This window comes from Oryza brachyantha, chromosome 4 (genome assembly GCF_000231095.2).
Source record: "Oryza brachyantha chromosome 4, ObraRS2, whole genome shotgun sequence".
In the NCBI taxonomy this organism is placed as follows: Eukaryota; Viridiplantae; Streptophyta; class Magnoliopsida; order Poales; family Poaceae; genus Oryza; species Oryza brachyantha.
In genome coordinates, this window is record NC_023166.2 from 11,088,892 (window position 1) to 11,106,814 (window position 17,923).

General features: G+C 40.5%; 2 protein-coding genes across 3 annotated transcripts; one reads left to right on the forward strand and one right to left on the reverse strand.

Moving 5' to 3' along the window:
• The first annotated feature begins 5,661 nt into the window (after nt 1-5,661).
• Nucleotides 5,662-11,644, forward strand: LOC102702004. The gene is made up of 9 exons (XM_015835980.2): nt 5,662-6,060; nt 7,177-7,298; nt 7,631-8,075; nt 8,160-8,266; nt 8,347-9,700; nt 9,805-10,032; nt 10,129-10,362; nt 10,466-10,725; nt 10,832-11,644. Exons 1-9 carry the CDS (start codon nt 5,863-5,865, stop codon nt 11,304-11,306), a joined length of 3,423 nt encoding a protein of 1,140 aa, XP_015691466.2. The 5' UTR covers nt 5,662-5,862; the 3' UTR covers nt 11,307-11,644.
• A 150-nt stretch (nt 11,645-11,794) lies between these two features.
• Nucleotides 11,795-17,578, reverse strand: LOC102717515 (DDT domain-containing protein DDB_G0282237-like). Of its 2 annotated transcripts, none has more exons than XM_040523538.1 (10): nt 17,331-17,570; nt 16,086-16,205; nt 15,764-15,936; nt 14,772-15,136; nt 14,625-14,700; nt 14,211-14,527; nt 13,718-14,140; nt 13,419-13,580; nt 13,250-13,338; nt 11,795-12,286 (listed from the first exon to the last, which is right to left on the reverse strand). In XM_040523538.1, the coding sequence occupies exons 2-10, from the start codon at nt 16,196-16,198 to the stop codon at nt 12,136-12,138; spliced, it is 1,869 nt and encodes a 622-aa protein (XP_040379472.1). In that variant the 5' UTR covers nt 16,199-16,205; nt 17,331-17,570; the 3' UTR covers nt 11,795-12,135. The 2 variants fall into 2 exon arrangements, with proteins under 2 accessions (XP_040379472.1, XP_040379473.1); XM_040523539.1 differs by having other exon boundaries at nt 12,136-12,286; nt 17,338-17,578.
• Nucleotides 17,579-17,923: the final 345 nt, after the last annotated feature.

Genomic DNA, 17,923 nt, shown 5'->3' on the forward strand with positions numbered 1-17,923 from the left:
TATACAGGACAATTAATGGGTGATTTTCTCTTTCTAATAGTTAAAACTTTTTGATAAATTATATAGAAAAATATCGCGAAATACAAGATAGAACTCCAAACAGATGCCTTGCTTGAACAGACACTGTACTTGCAAAGTTGCAAGTCATTCGTCTGTGGCTTGGCACCTAACCTCTAGGATCTCCCATGTCCCATCTAATGGGGCCAAGTATCTGATGCAACTGGAGGCCCCACCAATAAAGCCTTTTATTTTGGGCACGTTTTCACCTTGCAGCTTCATCACACAAGGAACCTGCAGAGTAAAATTCTCAAGATCATATTCGAGATTGCTTCAAGGAAAGAAAACTATTGCACAGTAAATTTTTCACGAGATAAAAAAAATGTGGATGATTCCTTATGGGGCGATCATAAACTTACATTGTCACTAAAAATACAAACTACTTACAAGAATTGTTAATTGAGTGGGTATCCTTGTAAAAAAAGAAAAACAGAGGGAAAATTTTGTAAATGCCCCATTCTTATTTGCCTCCATAAAATACACAGTTGCACACTATCCCTTATAATGTTGTATGCCCCTCAGACTTACACGATATTAAGAAAATAAAGAGTCTCCAACTTCTAGGGTAAAAATATTCTCTCGATTATGATTCCAATTTTTCTTTTGAAAAAAAATGCCCTATTCCAACGGCCCCCAAATTAATTTATGTGGTGCATGCATACGTACAAATATCTCGATGCATTGCATTAATAGAGTGGCTTTATGGTGCTGTAGAACATGCAAGGACACACGCATTATATTTCTCTCGTGCCATTTCATTGTCTTACATTTAAGTACGCGTGTACGTAGTATTGACTAAATGATGCTCGATCGGAGTATTAGCCGGTAGTGGTTAGGGTTTCCGCTGCTGCTGTGTCCTTAATTCAGTAGGTGCATCAATCTCAGCAATAAAGCGTCGTAATATATATAACCAGAAATTAAACCCTTGACTATTTTTTAGCTTGATTACGTTTAGTTTGGTCTTGCAGCTACCAGATCGAAGCCGTGTACCAAGTAGTTAACGCATCCAGCGAAAAAGCAGCAGCAAAATATAGACGGTTGCTTATGCGTGCAAGATTTTGATCAAGAAGTAGCTTAATCTAATTAAGTGTCAACCCCCACACTGCATGTAACAAAGTTGCTGCTAACATATTCATGAAAATTTGTTGTACTATACATGCAATACGGTTTTTTAAGCTCAAAATGCAGCTCTGATCGTTATAATTTATTTGGAGTTACAATTGATTTGTAGAGGTTTACTTGTCAAGGCAAAATGATGTTCGTGTATTCAATTCAGACTTGCAATTCCCAAGCCTTGGAGCTAGGTGTGTGTAGAGAAGTTTGGTGCAGTTAGCTTAGCAGTTAGCACTACCATTTGTACCCTGCCAACGCGCTACCAAACCCGCAGTCACTTTCAGCGCTTGATTATGCTACGGTCACCTCTTAAACCTTACCCCCTGCAGAGGATTTGATCTGGTCTACTGTCGCACGGAGTGATGGCTTCCTATGAATTGGTCAGAGAGAAATATGCACCAGTACGAAATTATTAAGGGGACCAAAACGGTGTCAGATCTATTTTATAATATAATATATACTGGCTATCCATATATGTATATGAATGCTCACGAATTTGGATAAATATACAGAACATATTTATTGCTCCATGGATAAATACATGTAAAACCAAAATCTTATAATAAATGAGGGTGTAGTGCATTGTATAATTTGCTAGGACAATAGTGGTAGTGTGGTAATCAAAGTTTGTTTTTTTTATTTGCACTGTATCCATGTGTAAATAGTGTTTGCAGGTCGTAGAAATGTCAAACTCAAAAACCAAGTCAACTATTGATCAATAAGGATTAAATTCATATTCATGTGGTTAATCGAGGTTACTAATCCACTGTACGTTTTAGTTGTTCTGTCAACTGTACTACTATCCAAGTTTATTTTTGCACTTTTTTTTTCAAAATTATTGGAATTGAGACATGCCCACGTGTATTTTATAATCCCTCCTGTTCCCTTGATTTTATAGGCTTGCACTGTTTGGATGCAGAGACGGAACTACGAAATTCTTAAGTTTAGGCCTCAACAATTGAGTATATATTTTTTGATAAATTTTATCTAAAACTTAGTACTTTTTTAATGTTTCTTAACCAGACGTGGGACTCACGCACAAGCTGCCCCACGCTTAGTTTTGCCCCTGTTTGGATGTAAATTGCTGATGTTTTGAAAATCCACGTTCCATGGTTGCAAAAACACTACTCCAAGCTAAGGTGCCAATAATATTTGGTACCGGAGTTAATGGTTTTAGCATTGGATCAAATTGACACGCGAAAGAGGAAACATGGATCAAACCGACGAGCATGGTGCGGTGCAGCAAACATGCAGATATGAGAAAGGTCCTATTTGTACCCAATTAGGATAATTAGAATTTAGATTATTGATTTATATCATTATAGTTTAGGTTATTATAAGCTAAGGTATTAATGAATATTGAATAACATAGTGAGTGTACTTTAATGCACGCACGGATAGTGGATCTTTACCCATCTAATAATCTGTAAAAAACCACTCTTAAAAGATGTTCATCAGACTATATTAATCTAGACTCCATATTATAGTAATCTTTCATTTGTTTCAAAATATTTTTAATAATCTAGTTTATAACAACCATAAGTGAAAACAACTTAAATCTACGATTGGAACGGTGGCAGTAACCAAGCAAGCGACAAGGGTGCATTTATTAGGATGCCTCGTGAAACTATTTAACGAGGATAAAACAAAGAATAAACACCCTAATAAACACCCACTTCTTTTCCCTTGTGTTTTTATATCTGATTTGAGGGGTTTTTTTACCAAAATTTATTTTACAGCATTGGTTTTTAGATGACTACGAATACAATTTTATTCATAAATTGTTTTTATAAATATATTATTTGACGTTTCCATAAAACACCCAAACAATCAGTATAAGTATGTTTTAGCATGTCAACAATTAAAAACGAGGAAAGTCGTTGATTCATTTATGATACACAAGGACTCCCTCCGTTCTCTGCCCAAATTTATGTCCCACCTTACTTTAAATACCTATATTTTACCTTTCCCGTGTCTCAATATAAATTTTCATAAGATTTACATATTTTTATCGTAATTAGCATTTCTGCAGTAGTTCATATAATTTTTAATCATTACAAAGTGGACCTAGTCAATTAAAATTTAAAAATTAACAACTAAAGTGATTAAAATAAAACCTTTTAGCATGCATTTTAATAATATACTCCCTATGTTCATAGGGTAAGATGTTTGACTTTTTGTTTGTGATGTTTGATCATTTGTCTTATTCAAAAAATTATAAAAATATCATTTATCTTGCTTATGACTTACTTTATTATCAAAAGAACTTTAAGCATGACTTACCATTTTTTATATTTGTACTAAATTTTTGAATAAGACGAATGGTCAAACGTTACAACCAAAAAAATCAAACATCTTACGTTATGAAACGGATGTAGTAGAATATTTATATTTTGGAAAGAGGGTAAGAGCAATCATAATACAAAACACTACTTATAATTTCTATACCACTGTGTCATTAAGAAATTAGTTCTATAAATCACTGTTACGATACAAATATTATTAATTCACGTATGAATATAATTTTACACCTCTTGAGTGTTATCTAGAAAATATGTCTCAGGTAAGATACAGTGCTTTTTATTTAATCACCTATCTCATCATCTTTTATTATTTTATGTGATAACTTATTTAGTTATTTAGTTATGTAAACACCGTTCTACCGATCGCATTGGTAACGCGTGAGAGAAAAAGAATAGAAAAGAAAAGCATCACACGTGCATAGTGGAAGCTACAAATCCAGAAACGTTTTGTGAGGGCAGCTGCGTAATTAGAGCAAGTATAATAGCAGGCTATAAGCTGGATATATGCTTACGTGGAGAGAGGATGAGAGAGTGTAAGTAGATTGTAAGCTTATAGCCGGCTTAGGCACATAAAAAAACTCTATAAGAGTGATATGTGGATCCTGCACTAATAAAGAGCTAGATGGACTAAAAAAACTATAAAATATTTTATAGTCAGCTTATTGGCCGTATTATTAGCGTTGCTCCCAACTAGCAGCAAATGTTCATCATCATCACCCAAAGCGTGACTCAACGGCGGAGAATATACCATCCTTTCACACTGACGGGTGGGGACATCGTAGCGCGGGACCCAGGTGTCAGGGACAGGAAGGGTCAAAGGGACATGTGGACGTTATCCGCTTCCCGACGCCAGGGTGAGGAGTGGGGAACTCGCTGACGTTTGAAGTGACGTGTCCAATAATCGGAGCCTGCTTTCTCTCTCTCTTTTTTTTTTCTGGGGTCAGCTTCTCCCATAATCTCTTTCGGCTTGAAGATTACTCAAATTTAAATTGAAAAAATACAATAGTTATATAGATTTAGAATCTATAAAATGAACCAGTGGACAAAAGTTTTTTTAAAAATAGCTTTTCTGAATTCTTACTAACCACTTAACAAAAACTTCTCCCAGAACAGTCTTATACTATTTTTTTCCCGTCGCCGTTGTCCAATTCTCCTTTTCATAGCAATTGGTGCTTCCTTTTGTCATAAACATATTTTCTCAAATGTTTAATATCATAAACATATTTTGTTGTAAAAAGTTAGCAAACTTTTAATATTAGACCATCTAACTATTTTCTCAAATGTTCAATTTAAAATTAAGTTTAAAATTACATAAAATTATTTTTAAAATTCAAAATATAAAAGTTCAGATAGCTTTGGATTAGTATTAAAAAATTTACTAAACAAAGCACCTAAAACGCTTTACGCACGTTTCTTTCCTAGTCCCGTAGACCCTCAATTATCACCCACCACAAGGGTAACAAAGCGTTGAACCCATTCGTTATGGGTAATTTTAACCTGTAGCAATAGAAAAGTGTAGTAATAGAAATACATGCATGCTATATTCCCCTTCATACAAAAATCTTTAAAAAGTTTGAATGGATGAAAAGTATCCTATATTTTATCTCTATATCACGTAGAAAAATATTTCCTTTTATTTTATATTACCAGACTTTTTGGTCTCGTCTAAATTCATATATGTGTTAATAAATCTATATACATCTATAAAATATATAAAATATATACATTGATATATAAGTAAATCTAGACTAATCTATAAAGTCTTATAATATAAAACAGAGAAAATAAAATTATATTTGTTTTTTCTTAACCACGTTCCTCGAGTAGCCTTTATAGAAATCTAATAAGAATCCAACACTTAATTATTCTTCCTCGAGAACGAATAGGGCCTACCAGCAAAAAGCAGCCCAGCAAAGCTTGAGGGGGAGGGGGGCAACCCCGTCAAACCCGATCCACAAACAACAGGAAACCCGACCCGCGCCGGGCCCCTCCAACCCGCCGGAGCCGTATCCAGCATTCCAGCTCGCCTAACGCCGCCCTCCCTAACTCCAAAATTACCGAAACGCCCTCGCGACCCGACCCGGCTCGCCCCCGGCCGTCCGATCCGCATCAAGATTCGGGAACCGCTTCCTCCCTTCCCTCGCATAAATCCGCTTCCTCGCGGGCGGCGCGAAGCGTAACAGAACAAACTAACTTCGCGAAGCGAAAAAGGAGAGAAGAGGAGAGAGAGAACGAGAGAAGTCTAGAGAGAGAGAGAGAGAGAGAGAGGAGGAGGAGGAGGAAGAAGAGTAAAGCAGCGCGAGCGGCGAGGCCCGCCGCGGTTTGCTTGTTGCGGGATTCGCCGCCGTATTACGCCGAGTTGGTGGGTTTGATCGAGGAGGAGGAGGAGATGGTGGTGCGGCAGGCGGTGGCGATGGAGATACCGGTGGAGGAGGGGGCGGCGGCGTCGTCGGCGGCGGCGGCGGGGAGGGGGAGGATGCCGCTGAGGATCAGGAGGAGGCTGATGGAGGGGAGCCGAGGCGGCGGGGCCCCCGCGAGCGCGGAGGAGATCGAGGCCAAGCTGAAGGAGGCGGAGCTGCGGAGGCAGGTAGGTGTCCCTTTCCCCCACCGTCGCTTCGATTGTTCTCGCTTTCGTCTCGTCCTCCTCCGCGCGGTGTCTTCTTCAGCCGTGAAGCCGAAGCTTTTTTTGTGCCTTGATTAATTTGAGTTTCGTGGGAAAATTTGTAACTGATTAAACTGTGCTGATGAACAGTTCGAACTAGTCGTAGTTCTGATGAACTTTTGCTGCGGTTTTTGGACTAAAACTTTCTCTGAATTTGATATTGGTGGTGGTGGACCTGGTGGTGTTCTCGACCGGTTTTTTCTTAATCACTTGTGGCTTGTTTATTCGGAAACTCTATCTGAAAACGCAAAAGTTGGGAATACGTGCAGGATTTCTCTCTGCAGTATGAAGTTCTGTGAGGGTTTTTTTGTTTTTTGTTTTTGGTGGTTAGGATTCCTGGTGGGAAGTTCAAGTAACATTCTTTGGGGATTCTGTTGGGCGGTAGGTAGTCGTGAGATGAAGTTGGATTCACGTGTCGCCTCCTCGAATTTGCTTTCTTTTGCGTTTGATTTTGCTTCTCAGCCCCATGATTTTAGCGGCTCTGGATTAAAGCCTACTTTCCCCATAGGAAAGGTCCCGTTTTTGTCTGTTCGTTGAATTATTATACTGTACTAGTTTAATTAATTTAATTAATACCGTGTAATTGTCTTTTGGTTCTACCTGCGGTTTACAAAAGAGTAATCAGTGGATATTAGTAGCCTATTAGTTGTCTGCATCGAGCTACGACAGGTTGCCTGTAAAATAGTTTCTTTTTTTAATCAAATTGGAAAGATAACATTTATTGTGGAAAAGGGGGCTTGAGCAGCAATTCTGCACATGGTGTTCCGTCGGTAAAAAGATTGATGGTAGTTCAGTATGAATAGTTTGTTTACCACCGACCACTTGGTTTTGCTTAGAAGTTAGAAGTAACTTTCATCGCACTTGTACTACAGATTTGGTGATCAGTAATATGGTTGAAACTTCTGTTTCTTTTTTTTTTACCGTGTCATATTTGGGCCTAGGATGTTTGATTGACATGTTGTTAACTTATTGTGATGTTGCTATTATGTTCAATCATGTATGATTTTTCGAGATAGCTTATGCTCGATATGTTGTTTGCAGCAATTCCATGAATGGGTGTCCTGCAAAGCGAGGAAGAAGCCACGGAGCCCATCATGGTCTTCACAAGAGGAAGATCAAGGTCAGCGCCTCGAAGCAAAGCTTCAGGCAGCTGAGCAGAAAAGGTAATGAAAACAGTGTCTGATATTAGTTATCATGGGCCTCAACTTTTCGCTTCTACATATGCTTATAAGTTAAAATTTGAATTTTCAACCTTAAATTTGGAGTTGATTTTTTGTGTTTTTTCATCGTAGTTTATTTTTCAGCCTTTCTTTTTTATCGCTAAGAGCACGTATATAATTTTTTTATTCACAAACTATTTTTCGTTTGCAAATATAAAATTTGGCATTTTCTTTTAAAAAGCCCAAAGATGACCTTGCATATCATATCTACGGCTTAATCTTATGCAAGTAAAAGGAGGGTCAGAGAGTATGGGACTAATATCTGAATCTTGCAGGTTAAGCCTCTTGGCAAAGGCGCAGAACAGGCTAGCCAAGTTGGATGAACTCCGACAAGCAGCGAAGAATGTTGTGGAAATGCGAATTGAGAAGGAAAGGGAAGAACTTGAGACTAGAGTAGAGTCTCGTGTTCGGAAGGCAGAGGCGAACCGCATGCGCCTTTTGCACATACATATGCAGCGACGGGCTGCGTTGAAGGAGAGAACGGCCAGGTCCCTTGTGCGGAAAGCCACATCAGAGAGGAAATACACAGAGCTAGTGAGGTCTTCAATCTTACAGAAGCGTGCTGCTGCGGAAAAGAAGCGGATGGCATTATTGGAAGCTGACAAGAGAAAAGCTCAAGCCAGGATTTTGCACATCCAACGAGCTGCCAAGACTGTGTGCAGCCAGAGAGAAACAGAAAGGAGGAAATTGAAAGAACAGCTGGAAAGCAAGCTTCAGAGGGTATGTGCTCTCATATTATACTCTGATGTTATTGTTCTAGCCCTTCTATTTTATTTCTCATGTTGGATAAACTTGCTGGAACAGGCGAAGAGACAGAGAGCTGAGTATTTGAAGCAGCGGGGAAGTCCCCGTAATTCTGTCCATGCTGATTACATCAAGCATGCAGATTTTCTTTCAACAAAGCTTGCAAGGTATTGTTTCATACAGTTGATTTTTAGAATATTATTTTATTTGCACATGTGGAACTAAAAGACATTGATTGTTACTTCAGATGCTGGAGAAGATTTGTGAAGTCTAACAAGACAACATATGCACTGGTTCAAGCTTATGATGCCTTGGGGATTAACGACAAATCTGTCAAATCAATGCCATTTGACAAATTAGTTATTTTAATGCAATCTCCAACAAACATTCAGACCACCAAGGCAGTGCTTGACCGCTTCGAGAAACGTTTGCTTCTTTCTGAGTTAGCAGGTTCATCATCAGCTGAGAACATTGACCACCTGCTGAAACGCCTCGAATCTCCAAAGAGGAAGGTACCTCCTAGCAGGACTAGGGTAGCTTCCAAAAAGCCAGCAAGGAGTTCTGACTCTTCTGGGACAAGTAGATTGTCTAGATACTCACCGAGGGTAGTCCTTTGTTCTTATATGATACTGGCTCATCCAAGTGCCGTGTTAAGTGGACAAGGTGAGAAGGAGAAGCTACTTATGGAGTCAGCAGAAAAGTTTATCAAAGAGTTTGACACGTTGGTTAAGACAGTACTTGATGGAGGTGGCTCAAGGCAGTCAACCAATACTTATACCGCTGAATCATCTTCAGACACTGCTGGTCAGAGAAAATTCAGGAATCAGTTGGTGAATTTTGATAAAGCATGGTGCGCTTATCTTTACCGCTTTGTGGTGTGGAAACTAAAGGATGCAAAGTCATTGGAGGAGGATCTTGTTAGGGCTGCATGCAAGCTTGAACTATCAATGATGCAAACATGCAAGTTAACTTCAAATGGGCAGTCACATAACCTTTCTCATGATATGAAGGCCATTCAGAAACAGGTTACTGATGACCAAAAGCTCTTAAGAGAGAAGGTTCAGCACCTGAGTGGTGATGCAGGAATTGAGAGGATGAATTCTGCTCTTTTGGATACAAGGTCAAAGTTCTTCGAAGCGAAGGAGAACGGAAATCCATTGGCAACGCCTGTTGCAAACATATCTACACCTTTGAGCATTAATTCATCTGGGCATGTCCCGCCTGCTTCCAAGCCTACTTTGGAAGGATCAAATTTCACTGCTGAAACTTCGCCTGTAGCTTCTTCATCAAGCAGTACATCCCCAATGAAACTGCCAACAGACAATGAGCAAATGGTCAATGAGATGCTTCATGAGGATGGTTCCTTTGCTGGCAACTCTGATCATATCAGTGCCGCAGAGAAGGATTTCCAGGCCAAAGTGAAAGCAACGATGGAGAAAGCCTTTTGGGATGTGGTTACAGATTCAATGAGAGGGGACAAACCTGACTATACACATCTAATCAACCTCGTAAGAGAAGTCAGGGATTCATTACACGAGTTGGCTTCCAAGGGCTTGAAGGAGGAAATTCTTGAGAACATTGACATCGAAATTCTGTCTCAGGTAAGGACTTGGCGATCTTGACAAAACAAAACTGTTACTGTACTAACTTGCCTTTTTTTAAAGTCCAATATAATTCGAGTTAACGTTGTTCTTTTCAATGAAAGGTGCTCGAGGCAGGCTCTCTGGACATGCGATATCTGGGGCAGATTTTGCACTACTCATTGGATATGGTCCGGAAGCTTTCTGCTCCTGCAAAGGAGGATGACATGAAGAAAAGTCATGAGAAGCTATTAAACGAGTTAGCTGCAAGTTCTGAAGGTACTGATAATGGCACGAACTCCTTTGTCATTGCCGTCATCAGGGGCCTGCGTTTCACTCTAGAAGAAATAAAGGTTTGTTCCTTGTTAAAAGCTTGAATTGATCCTGACATAGATTGCACTTATTTTGTTCTTGTATATTGTAATCCTGACATTTTCTGGGATTAACAGCAACTGCAAACTGAAGTTAGCAAGGCACGCATCCAGCTCATGCAACCGATTATAAAAGGATCTGCTGGAGTGGAGTACCTGCAGAAGGCTTTCGCCGATCGCTATGGACCTCCTCTTGATACATCAGCATCTCTTCCTATAACTAAGCAGTGGATTTCGGCAACGAAGAACATTATGGAACAAGAGTGGAGTGAACATTTGGATGCTCTTGAAGTTTTGCCAGCTGGAGATAATGTAAGTTTCAACAAGCATAAAAGCCATTTTACAATTATAATAGAGCATAGCAGCACTTTTAGTTTTTTCTCAGGCTTACAGAAATTTATACCATTCTTGTCAGGCTCAACGCCTTGTTACGGTACTCCGGGCTGGTCACGGTGCTCCAGGGACACAAACATCTTTGTCTGCAGCAAGCAGTTCTGATCTACCAGAATGCAAGGGGGAGAAGTTCGACAAGATGATAAGAGTTGGGTTGCTACAGCTCGTTAGCGGCATGGAGGGCCTACAGATGCAGTCGACTCCGGAGAGCCTCCAGCTCAATCTGGTCAGACTGAGGGCCGTGCAAGAGCAGTTTCAGAAAGTGATTGTGATCGCGACGAGGTAAACATTCTATCCATCCTTGCAAATCTTTGCACTCTGTCTATCAGAGCAACCGATTTCCTTGGTACGTGATAACTGAATCGATCCACCATGTCTCTCTCTCCAGCATGCTTGTCCTGCGTCAGGCTCTGATGAGCAAGAACTCGAAGATCACTCCTCCAGAACTAGAGAACACCATCTCAGAACTGTTCGACGCTCTCGTGAAGCTGCTCGACCACAACCCTGAGGCCGGCACCAGCGAAATCGCCGAGGCGATGGCGAGCTCACTGGCATCGGCCGGCTCGTTGCCGGACGAACAGCAGATTCAGGCCACGAAGGAGCTGGCAACCAAGATGCTCCTGAAGAGCCTCCAGGCCGGCGACACCGTCTTCGGCAAGGTCTCCCAGGCGGTGTACTGCGCCTTCCGTGCCGTCGTCCTCGGCGGCGGCGGCGCCAGGGGCCGGAAGCTGGCTGAAGCGCCGCTGCGGCGCGTCGGCGCGGCGAGGCTCGCCGGCAGGGTGGTGGAAGCCGGCGAGGCGCTGATCAAGGTGGCGACGGTGTCGGAGAAGGTACATGGTCCGTGGTACAACGCGCTTGCCTGAATGTGAATAGTGTTCAAGAAAAAAAAAAGATGAGATCTTGGGACGTTGGGTCATTTTGTGCATACACACGGTGGATTGTAAATTCTTGTCCTACCGGGGTGAGGTAGGAAAAATATTGGGGCATTGTACAGCAGCAAATTATAGGTGCTGATGATGATGATCAGTAGGCTAATTTTCAGGGCGTGAAGATAATTTAATTCTGGGTGCAGGGCAAATATGGTGTCCCTCTCGCCAGAATTTAGTCAGGAGGGTGTTGGTAGGTGCTCAACTGCACCTTGGGTGTCGTGTTTGCTTTTAGAACTGGAAATAATGTGAATATTTGAATATTGTGATGTAAATATTTCGGTTGTCTACAGTGTGGTGGTTGAAAATATGGTTGGTATATATGCACCCGAAATTAAAAAAAAGTTCACACTTGCATAAATATAACTACATTAGGATTAAGGAGATACCTGTTCGTGTGGATCTTAAACATGAATTTTGCGAGAAAAACATCACAGACAGCAAAAAATTAGAGATTATTTCACGGTGACGCATGCAAACAACGGGAAATATTTGATGGATTCATGGAACTGTGCGAGGTGTAAACCATATTCCATATCCATACAACGGATGGACCTGAAAACTCTTGACTGGACACTAGACAAAAGAGATTCTATAGTTAAAGCTAACTGTGCAGTCCGCTCGAATCCGTTGCTTCCTCACCGAAGCCCGCCGACTGTCTAAAATGACAGATTTCTCATCTGGTCTATACAGAGACAAAATGGACCCCTACGCGGGGTTCCAAAAGGATGTGCAAAAGAAAAGGCCTAATCTAATACAAAATGGCTCAGTTTTCTTTCCATTTGTTGACATACTTGAGGAATGACATTGAAGGGTTATCCTTTGGTTGGGCCTGTACACGCGAGGATCGCCGCAGTGTAACCTCTTCAAGCAACATTTTCTGGGTGACGTCTTTAGTTCTTTTTTCTAGAGCATTGCTGTATCAACAAATAAATAGAAGGAATTAGTTGCTTGACAAAAGCGCAGAGCTTTCACCATAAAGCAAAGGGTTGGCCCGAATGGGGCCATATGGTGGCATGGGTTCACGCTCACGCTCAAAGGTAAAACCAAAAGCTTATGGAGTCCATGTTTAAGGTTTTCCCTCGTGTTTGCTAAACGTATATCTAGAAATCATCTTTATCTTTACTACTATAAAAGCCTTTAGTGGTGGTGGCAGAACCACCACCTACGCCCATTGCATTTTTACAATTTACCCCCTTAACCTCGTAATATTAAAAATCAATCAAATTTAGATAGATATTCACATAAAATCAAATTTATATGGATATTTCCTATATAAAAAAGATAGTCACATATTACATAAAAAATGTATTTCTATTTATTCTAGGAATAACATAATATGTTTTTATTCTTTGCAAAGGACAAGCATTCAGCTAGTTAAGAAAAAAAGCAGTAAGCACATTATTATACTTGTATACAATTAAAGACACAAGATGTGCAAACATATCCAATTGTATACCAAACAGGTCTCAAGAACCTATCACTCCACGATCAGTTTTGCTAACATTAACCAGTTTTTCCCCTTCAAAATTTCAAATTCAATATTTCGAGACAAGTTTTTAGGAGATTGATCACATTAGCAAGTAATAGCACATCTTTCCGTGAGGCTATCATCTGTTAATTAGTCCCTGCACTGCGCATTCCACCAACAAAAACCATTCTGGGCAGTAAATAACACAAAATAGCATTTTAATGAAACCTAGATGTAGAAAGACTTCCAAAATAATGACATGTGATGACTGATGATTAGGACTTCTTTCCAGCAAATCTATCACTTTCAAAAATTTAACAGACGCAGCCACCAAATGTGTAAATGTAAGCACTTACAGCAGTCTTGAGAGAATTATCTTATATTTTTCTTTTGAGTAAAAATTGAATACCTTATCGTATTGTAGAACTTATCAAGCTGTCGTTTGAGTGCTCTCTCCCTTATTCCTTTAACATTTAACGATCCAATAAGCGCATCAAGCTGTGAATTACAAATTGAAATAGAATTGTTATAGCCAGAAAACACAACACAGAGACTTCCAATGTTTGCAAAGTGTTCACCTCTTCCTTAGTGCTGTAGTAACCCCACTCTTTGGAATCTGCACTTTCAACAAAAAGTCGTCCGTCATGCCTAAAGAACCAATATCTGTTGTATAATCTGTCTTTTCCAAGGGAATCTGTCTGTATGGATTGTTTATCCAATTCTGTCCCAAGGTGTCTCCCCTACACAGAAATAAGCAAAGATAAGCATACAATACTTTCACCTGTGTCATGGATAGCTTCAGCAGAGACATGTGATGTACATGCGTAAGAATGAACAAGTGCATAAGCAAGTTCATATTAAGAGTATAAGTTCTCACAAGATGCATTCTCGCCTCCCCCATCTTGTTGTTGGCATATTTGTTTTTCTTCTCCTTTCCTTCTTTTTCCACAACCTGACCATTTACACTCCCATTAACATTTTGTGCAGCATCTGTCTGACTCGTTTCTTTTTCTGCCACCCCTTCCATTGTCAGCTTCTCCCCTTCCTTGATATTTCTAGCAAGCTCTCTTTTTGATGCCGCAATTGCTTGTTGGTGATCAATCTTTTCATCTATATTCCGTCTTACAGCAGAAGTTGTTATGGCTTCATCTACCAGTTCCCGCAGAATTTTAAGCTTCACAGCAGTGTGAAGAAGTCCATAATGACCCCTTCTTACAGTTGATAAACTACTGGAGAATTCTTCTTTACTTACCATCTCCATGAAATCACAGAGATACTCAGCCCAGGTGACCAATGTTACCTATGTATGGTGCAGGTTACATAAAAGGACAAAAATGTTCATACTTAAATGATGAATAAGACAAGACCACCTTTGATTTCCTTCTCTTGTTCTGGAGAAACGTAAAATACCCGCCTCTGTCTTTGATGAGCAAATTGAAGAGTGCAGCATGTATTTCCACAAGAAGAGCAAGGTTGCTTTCTTTATGACAGATTGCATTCTCCATGTCTGAGAGAGAAAATGGAGACAAGCATAAAATCCTCCCATAAGACATGCAGAAGTCCCAAACCATAAGTAGATCTCCGACATAATCTACAGGCACTCTGAAATCTGTAGAGAGTGGATGTTTTTTTGACAGGTTGGGATCATCTGCTGTAGGCTTTAATAGAAGATCATCAATTGGCTCACCTGCAGAATCATGCAAAAAGTGAACAATAAGAGGCTTGGCAAAAATGTAGTTGTATGGAACATCAAATGAACTGAGAGGATGGCATGGCTAAGTCACCTTTCTTCAATTTTTTTCTGCCATCAGTTGTGGTTCCATTCTCGAGTCCTCTCAGTTTTGGCAACCCTTGGCCATTCTGCGGGCCATTGTTTCTTTAGGGTTAAGACAATATGGAAGGCGGTAAAGGAAATGAAGGAAGATGGTTACCAGCAAGTCTTTTGGGGGCTCAGTGGTTATTCCATATTTCTTTGCAAGATTTGCATGAATAATCCATGGGGAATTCTGTGATGTCGACTCCCTGATAAATATTTTCAGCATGCTACGACCGGCACGTGCCTTCTTGCGAATTAATAGATCATCAGCTTGAACAACTGAAGTGCTAGTCACTGCATTGTCCTGACCAATCCAACCCACCTCATATGTCTTGGTGTTACCAGAGCCAATAATAACCTTTAAGATCTTGCAAGCAGACACAGAACCATCTTTTCTGCCATTTAGTTCTAATCTTTCAAAAAATTCTTCTTGGAGAGTACCATATATTTTGTTGACAAGGTCAGTCAAGCTAAGAGTGCCTGAAGCAAATGCAGCAGAATCCCACTCTATTAAAATCATCAAGCAATCCAACATATTATAAAGGGAACAGTTAACTTGCTTTCACAGAAGAGAATTCAAAAAACTATATGGGAATGCTACTGATGCACATCAGCAATTTATACCAGCACAAACAAGATATCACCAATTGCAGTGGTATAAATTGTTCAATAAGCTAAATGGTATAAATTGTTCCTTTTGCAGTGGACTAGTGGAGGACTGGGTGTACACCTCCACATGGGCACATTATTGTAGGATGACATGTCATCAAAATTATCTAAACACAATGCAGGTAAATAATCAAAATTTGAGATTAGTCACTGAAGCAGAAAGCCTGCATAAAAACTGCATCCACGGGGAAAATAAAACATGAAATGGTGTAAAAATATATGGATAATATATCTTCCAAATAGTATCAGCTCAGTCAAACTTGGTATAGCACAAGAAAAAAAAGAGAAAGATGCACAACACAATACTAATAAATTCGGCCACATGCCAGCAGTGTGCATCATAAAGAAACAGAAAAAAACATTGCATTTTCTGGACATGCACAATCATAATAACACTGAAGAAATGTAGCAAGTTCAGGAAAAGCTTGGTTGTCCTACTGTATTGAATCATATGTAGAACAGGTTCTATTAACTCTCTTGGCAACTTTTGGGCCTTCTCTGCAGCGTGATGCTCTGATACCAGTGCTTCCTCATATGTCAGATTAGATTTTCCAGACACCTTACATGTCCAGACTCTTTCACGGTAAAGGTTTACCCTATTCAGGTATTTACTAATCAATAGTTAAGGTCATAACTATATTACTTCAACATAATCTAATACGTCTGTAAAAGCTATTGAACAATAGCAGATTAGATTGGAAATTATTCTTCATATCAAGGACAACTCAATAACCAGCTATTAAGACATAAAAGAGGATACTGGTAATCTCGGAATATCTCCTTGGTAAACCGAACTTGGAACACCTTCTCGTATGGATTCAAGTCCTTTGGTGGGTCCAGTAAGAGGAAAGGTCTTCTCTTGAGGAGAGGCATTGCATTCCTGTAATTCAACAAAAGACATATCCAAATGTTTAAGCTATTTGCTCCTTCATGGGAAGCTCTAAACCACCAACAAGCAGATCACACAGATAAAGCACAAAACTCGTACTAGTGTTAAATTGAGTTTTACTTTGTCACATTTAAAAACAAATATTTAAAAAGTCAAAAGAGTTATTATAAGCAGTTGCACCAACAATAAGTCAATAATAAGTGCTTTATGTTTCTTGTTTACACTAACAATAAGTCAATAATAAGTGTTTTATGTTTCTTATTTACACTAACAGAGTAAAAATAAGTCAATAATTAGTGCTTTATGTTTCTTTTTTTTGTGGGGAAAGCACTTCTCGGTCCTTTCATCAAGCATTATGTAATCATATCCTAAGCTCAACTCCCTAGATCATACTCCCTCTAGTTTGATAATTCGCGTCATTCCGGACAACAACACAGCCTTCTAAATCTATATTTAACTGTGATTTTCTATTAAAATATATAAAAACAAATAAATGTTTAATTTTATTAAAGTACTCTTTATGACTCATCTATACATGTTATCCTAGTGTTTTCAAACTAAATATTTTAAAATTTTGACCTAAAACCTAACAACTGCCCAAATGCACCAACACTGCAACACAGTAACACACTACTCATTTCCATCATTCGGTCGACATGCAAAAGTTTTAGAGTGGGGAACCATTTTCAAGGCACATGAATACACAGCTTGAAGTAGTCATTGCTCTGCTCCAATCCACATCAAATCCAGGAATTAAGAACACCTAGGGAAGTAACCAGTTCACCACCCGATCCACACCTTCAAATCACTGAGCCCAATGTTCACCGCAAACCACCCCCACCCCCATTCAGCACCACTATACAGAACCTTCAGTCCCCCCAAATGGTGGCGACTCCAAACCCTAACCCAACAGCAACCCACCCCCACCCAACCTGACAACTCCGTACTCCGTACCACCCACCCGGCGGGTGAACAAAAAGCACAAAACCCATCGAACCCCCGCCGAAGAGACCAGTCGCAAACCCACGCTCCTCCCCTCCCCTCCACACCCCCCCCCCCCCACCCATCCTCACCCATCCACCACAGCACGACGTACGATTTCGGGATGCCTCTCACCGCCTACCACAAGTCCGTCTGCCGGATTACAGCAGTAAAGCCGACCGACACAACACAGGGCGGGGCTTCGCCGGAGGAGAGGCGCCGGCGCCGGCGCCGGGCGGGAAGAGCCCCCCACGAGCAGCAGCAACAACCGCGAGGAAGAAATTGGAGGAGGCACGCAGGAAGAGAAGCCGAAGATGGCGGAGGGGAGGGAGGGAAGGGAAGGGAGGAGCGCCTCCTCGTGTCGTGGCTCCAGGGCGAAATTTATAGCGGGTTTGACGTGGCCAAAATGGACGGTTCCCTTGGAGATTCTCGTGCCCTGAGGTTGTTTTTTTTTTTATTCTTCCATCTGGGTGCCTCATGTTTTAGGGTATCGCGGCTGCACCGCCCGGGAGCCGATTGTGCCATTGGGGGATTAGGGTATTGGGGGAGAACTAGACAAGGAAGATTGAGAATGAGTAAATGGACGGTACAGATGCGAATGGATGGAGAACGAACGCCTAGATATTGAGGGTTGTGTTCTAAATGGTTTGGGCTAAATAAACCAATTAGCTATTGGTCTGATGAAGCCCTTTTTGGAGCCGACCCAAATTACATCGTCTTCAACCTTT

Bases quoted from the DNA above. Each gene is read 5' to 3' on its own strand.
- LOC102717515 (XM_040523538.1), bottom strand. From the start codon at position 16,198: ATGCCTCTCCTCAAGAGAAGACCTTTCCTCTTACTGGACCCACCAAAG. The intron at 13,581-13,717 runs GTGAGAACTTAT...ATTTCTGTGTAG, and splicing joins GGGAGGCGAGAATGCATCTT to GGGAGACACCTTGGGACAGA. The intron at 12,287-13,249 runs GTATTCAATTTT...TTGTTGATACAG, and splicing joins AAGTTCTACAATACGATAAG to CAATGCTCTAGAAAAAAGAA.
- LOC102702004 (XM_015835980.2), top strand. From the start codon at position 5,863: ATGGTGGTGCGGCAGGCGGTGGCGATGGAGATACCGGTGGAGGAGGGG. The intron at 10,363-10,465 runs GTAAGTTTCAAC...CATTCTTGTCAG, and splicing joins TTTTGCCAGCTGGAGATAAT to GCTCAACGCCTTGTTACGGT. The intron at 10,726-10,831 runs GTAAACATTCTA...CTCTCTCTCCAG, and splicing joins GTGATTGTGATCGCGACGAG to CATGCTTGTCCTGCGTCAGG.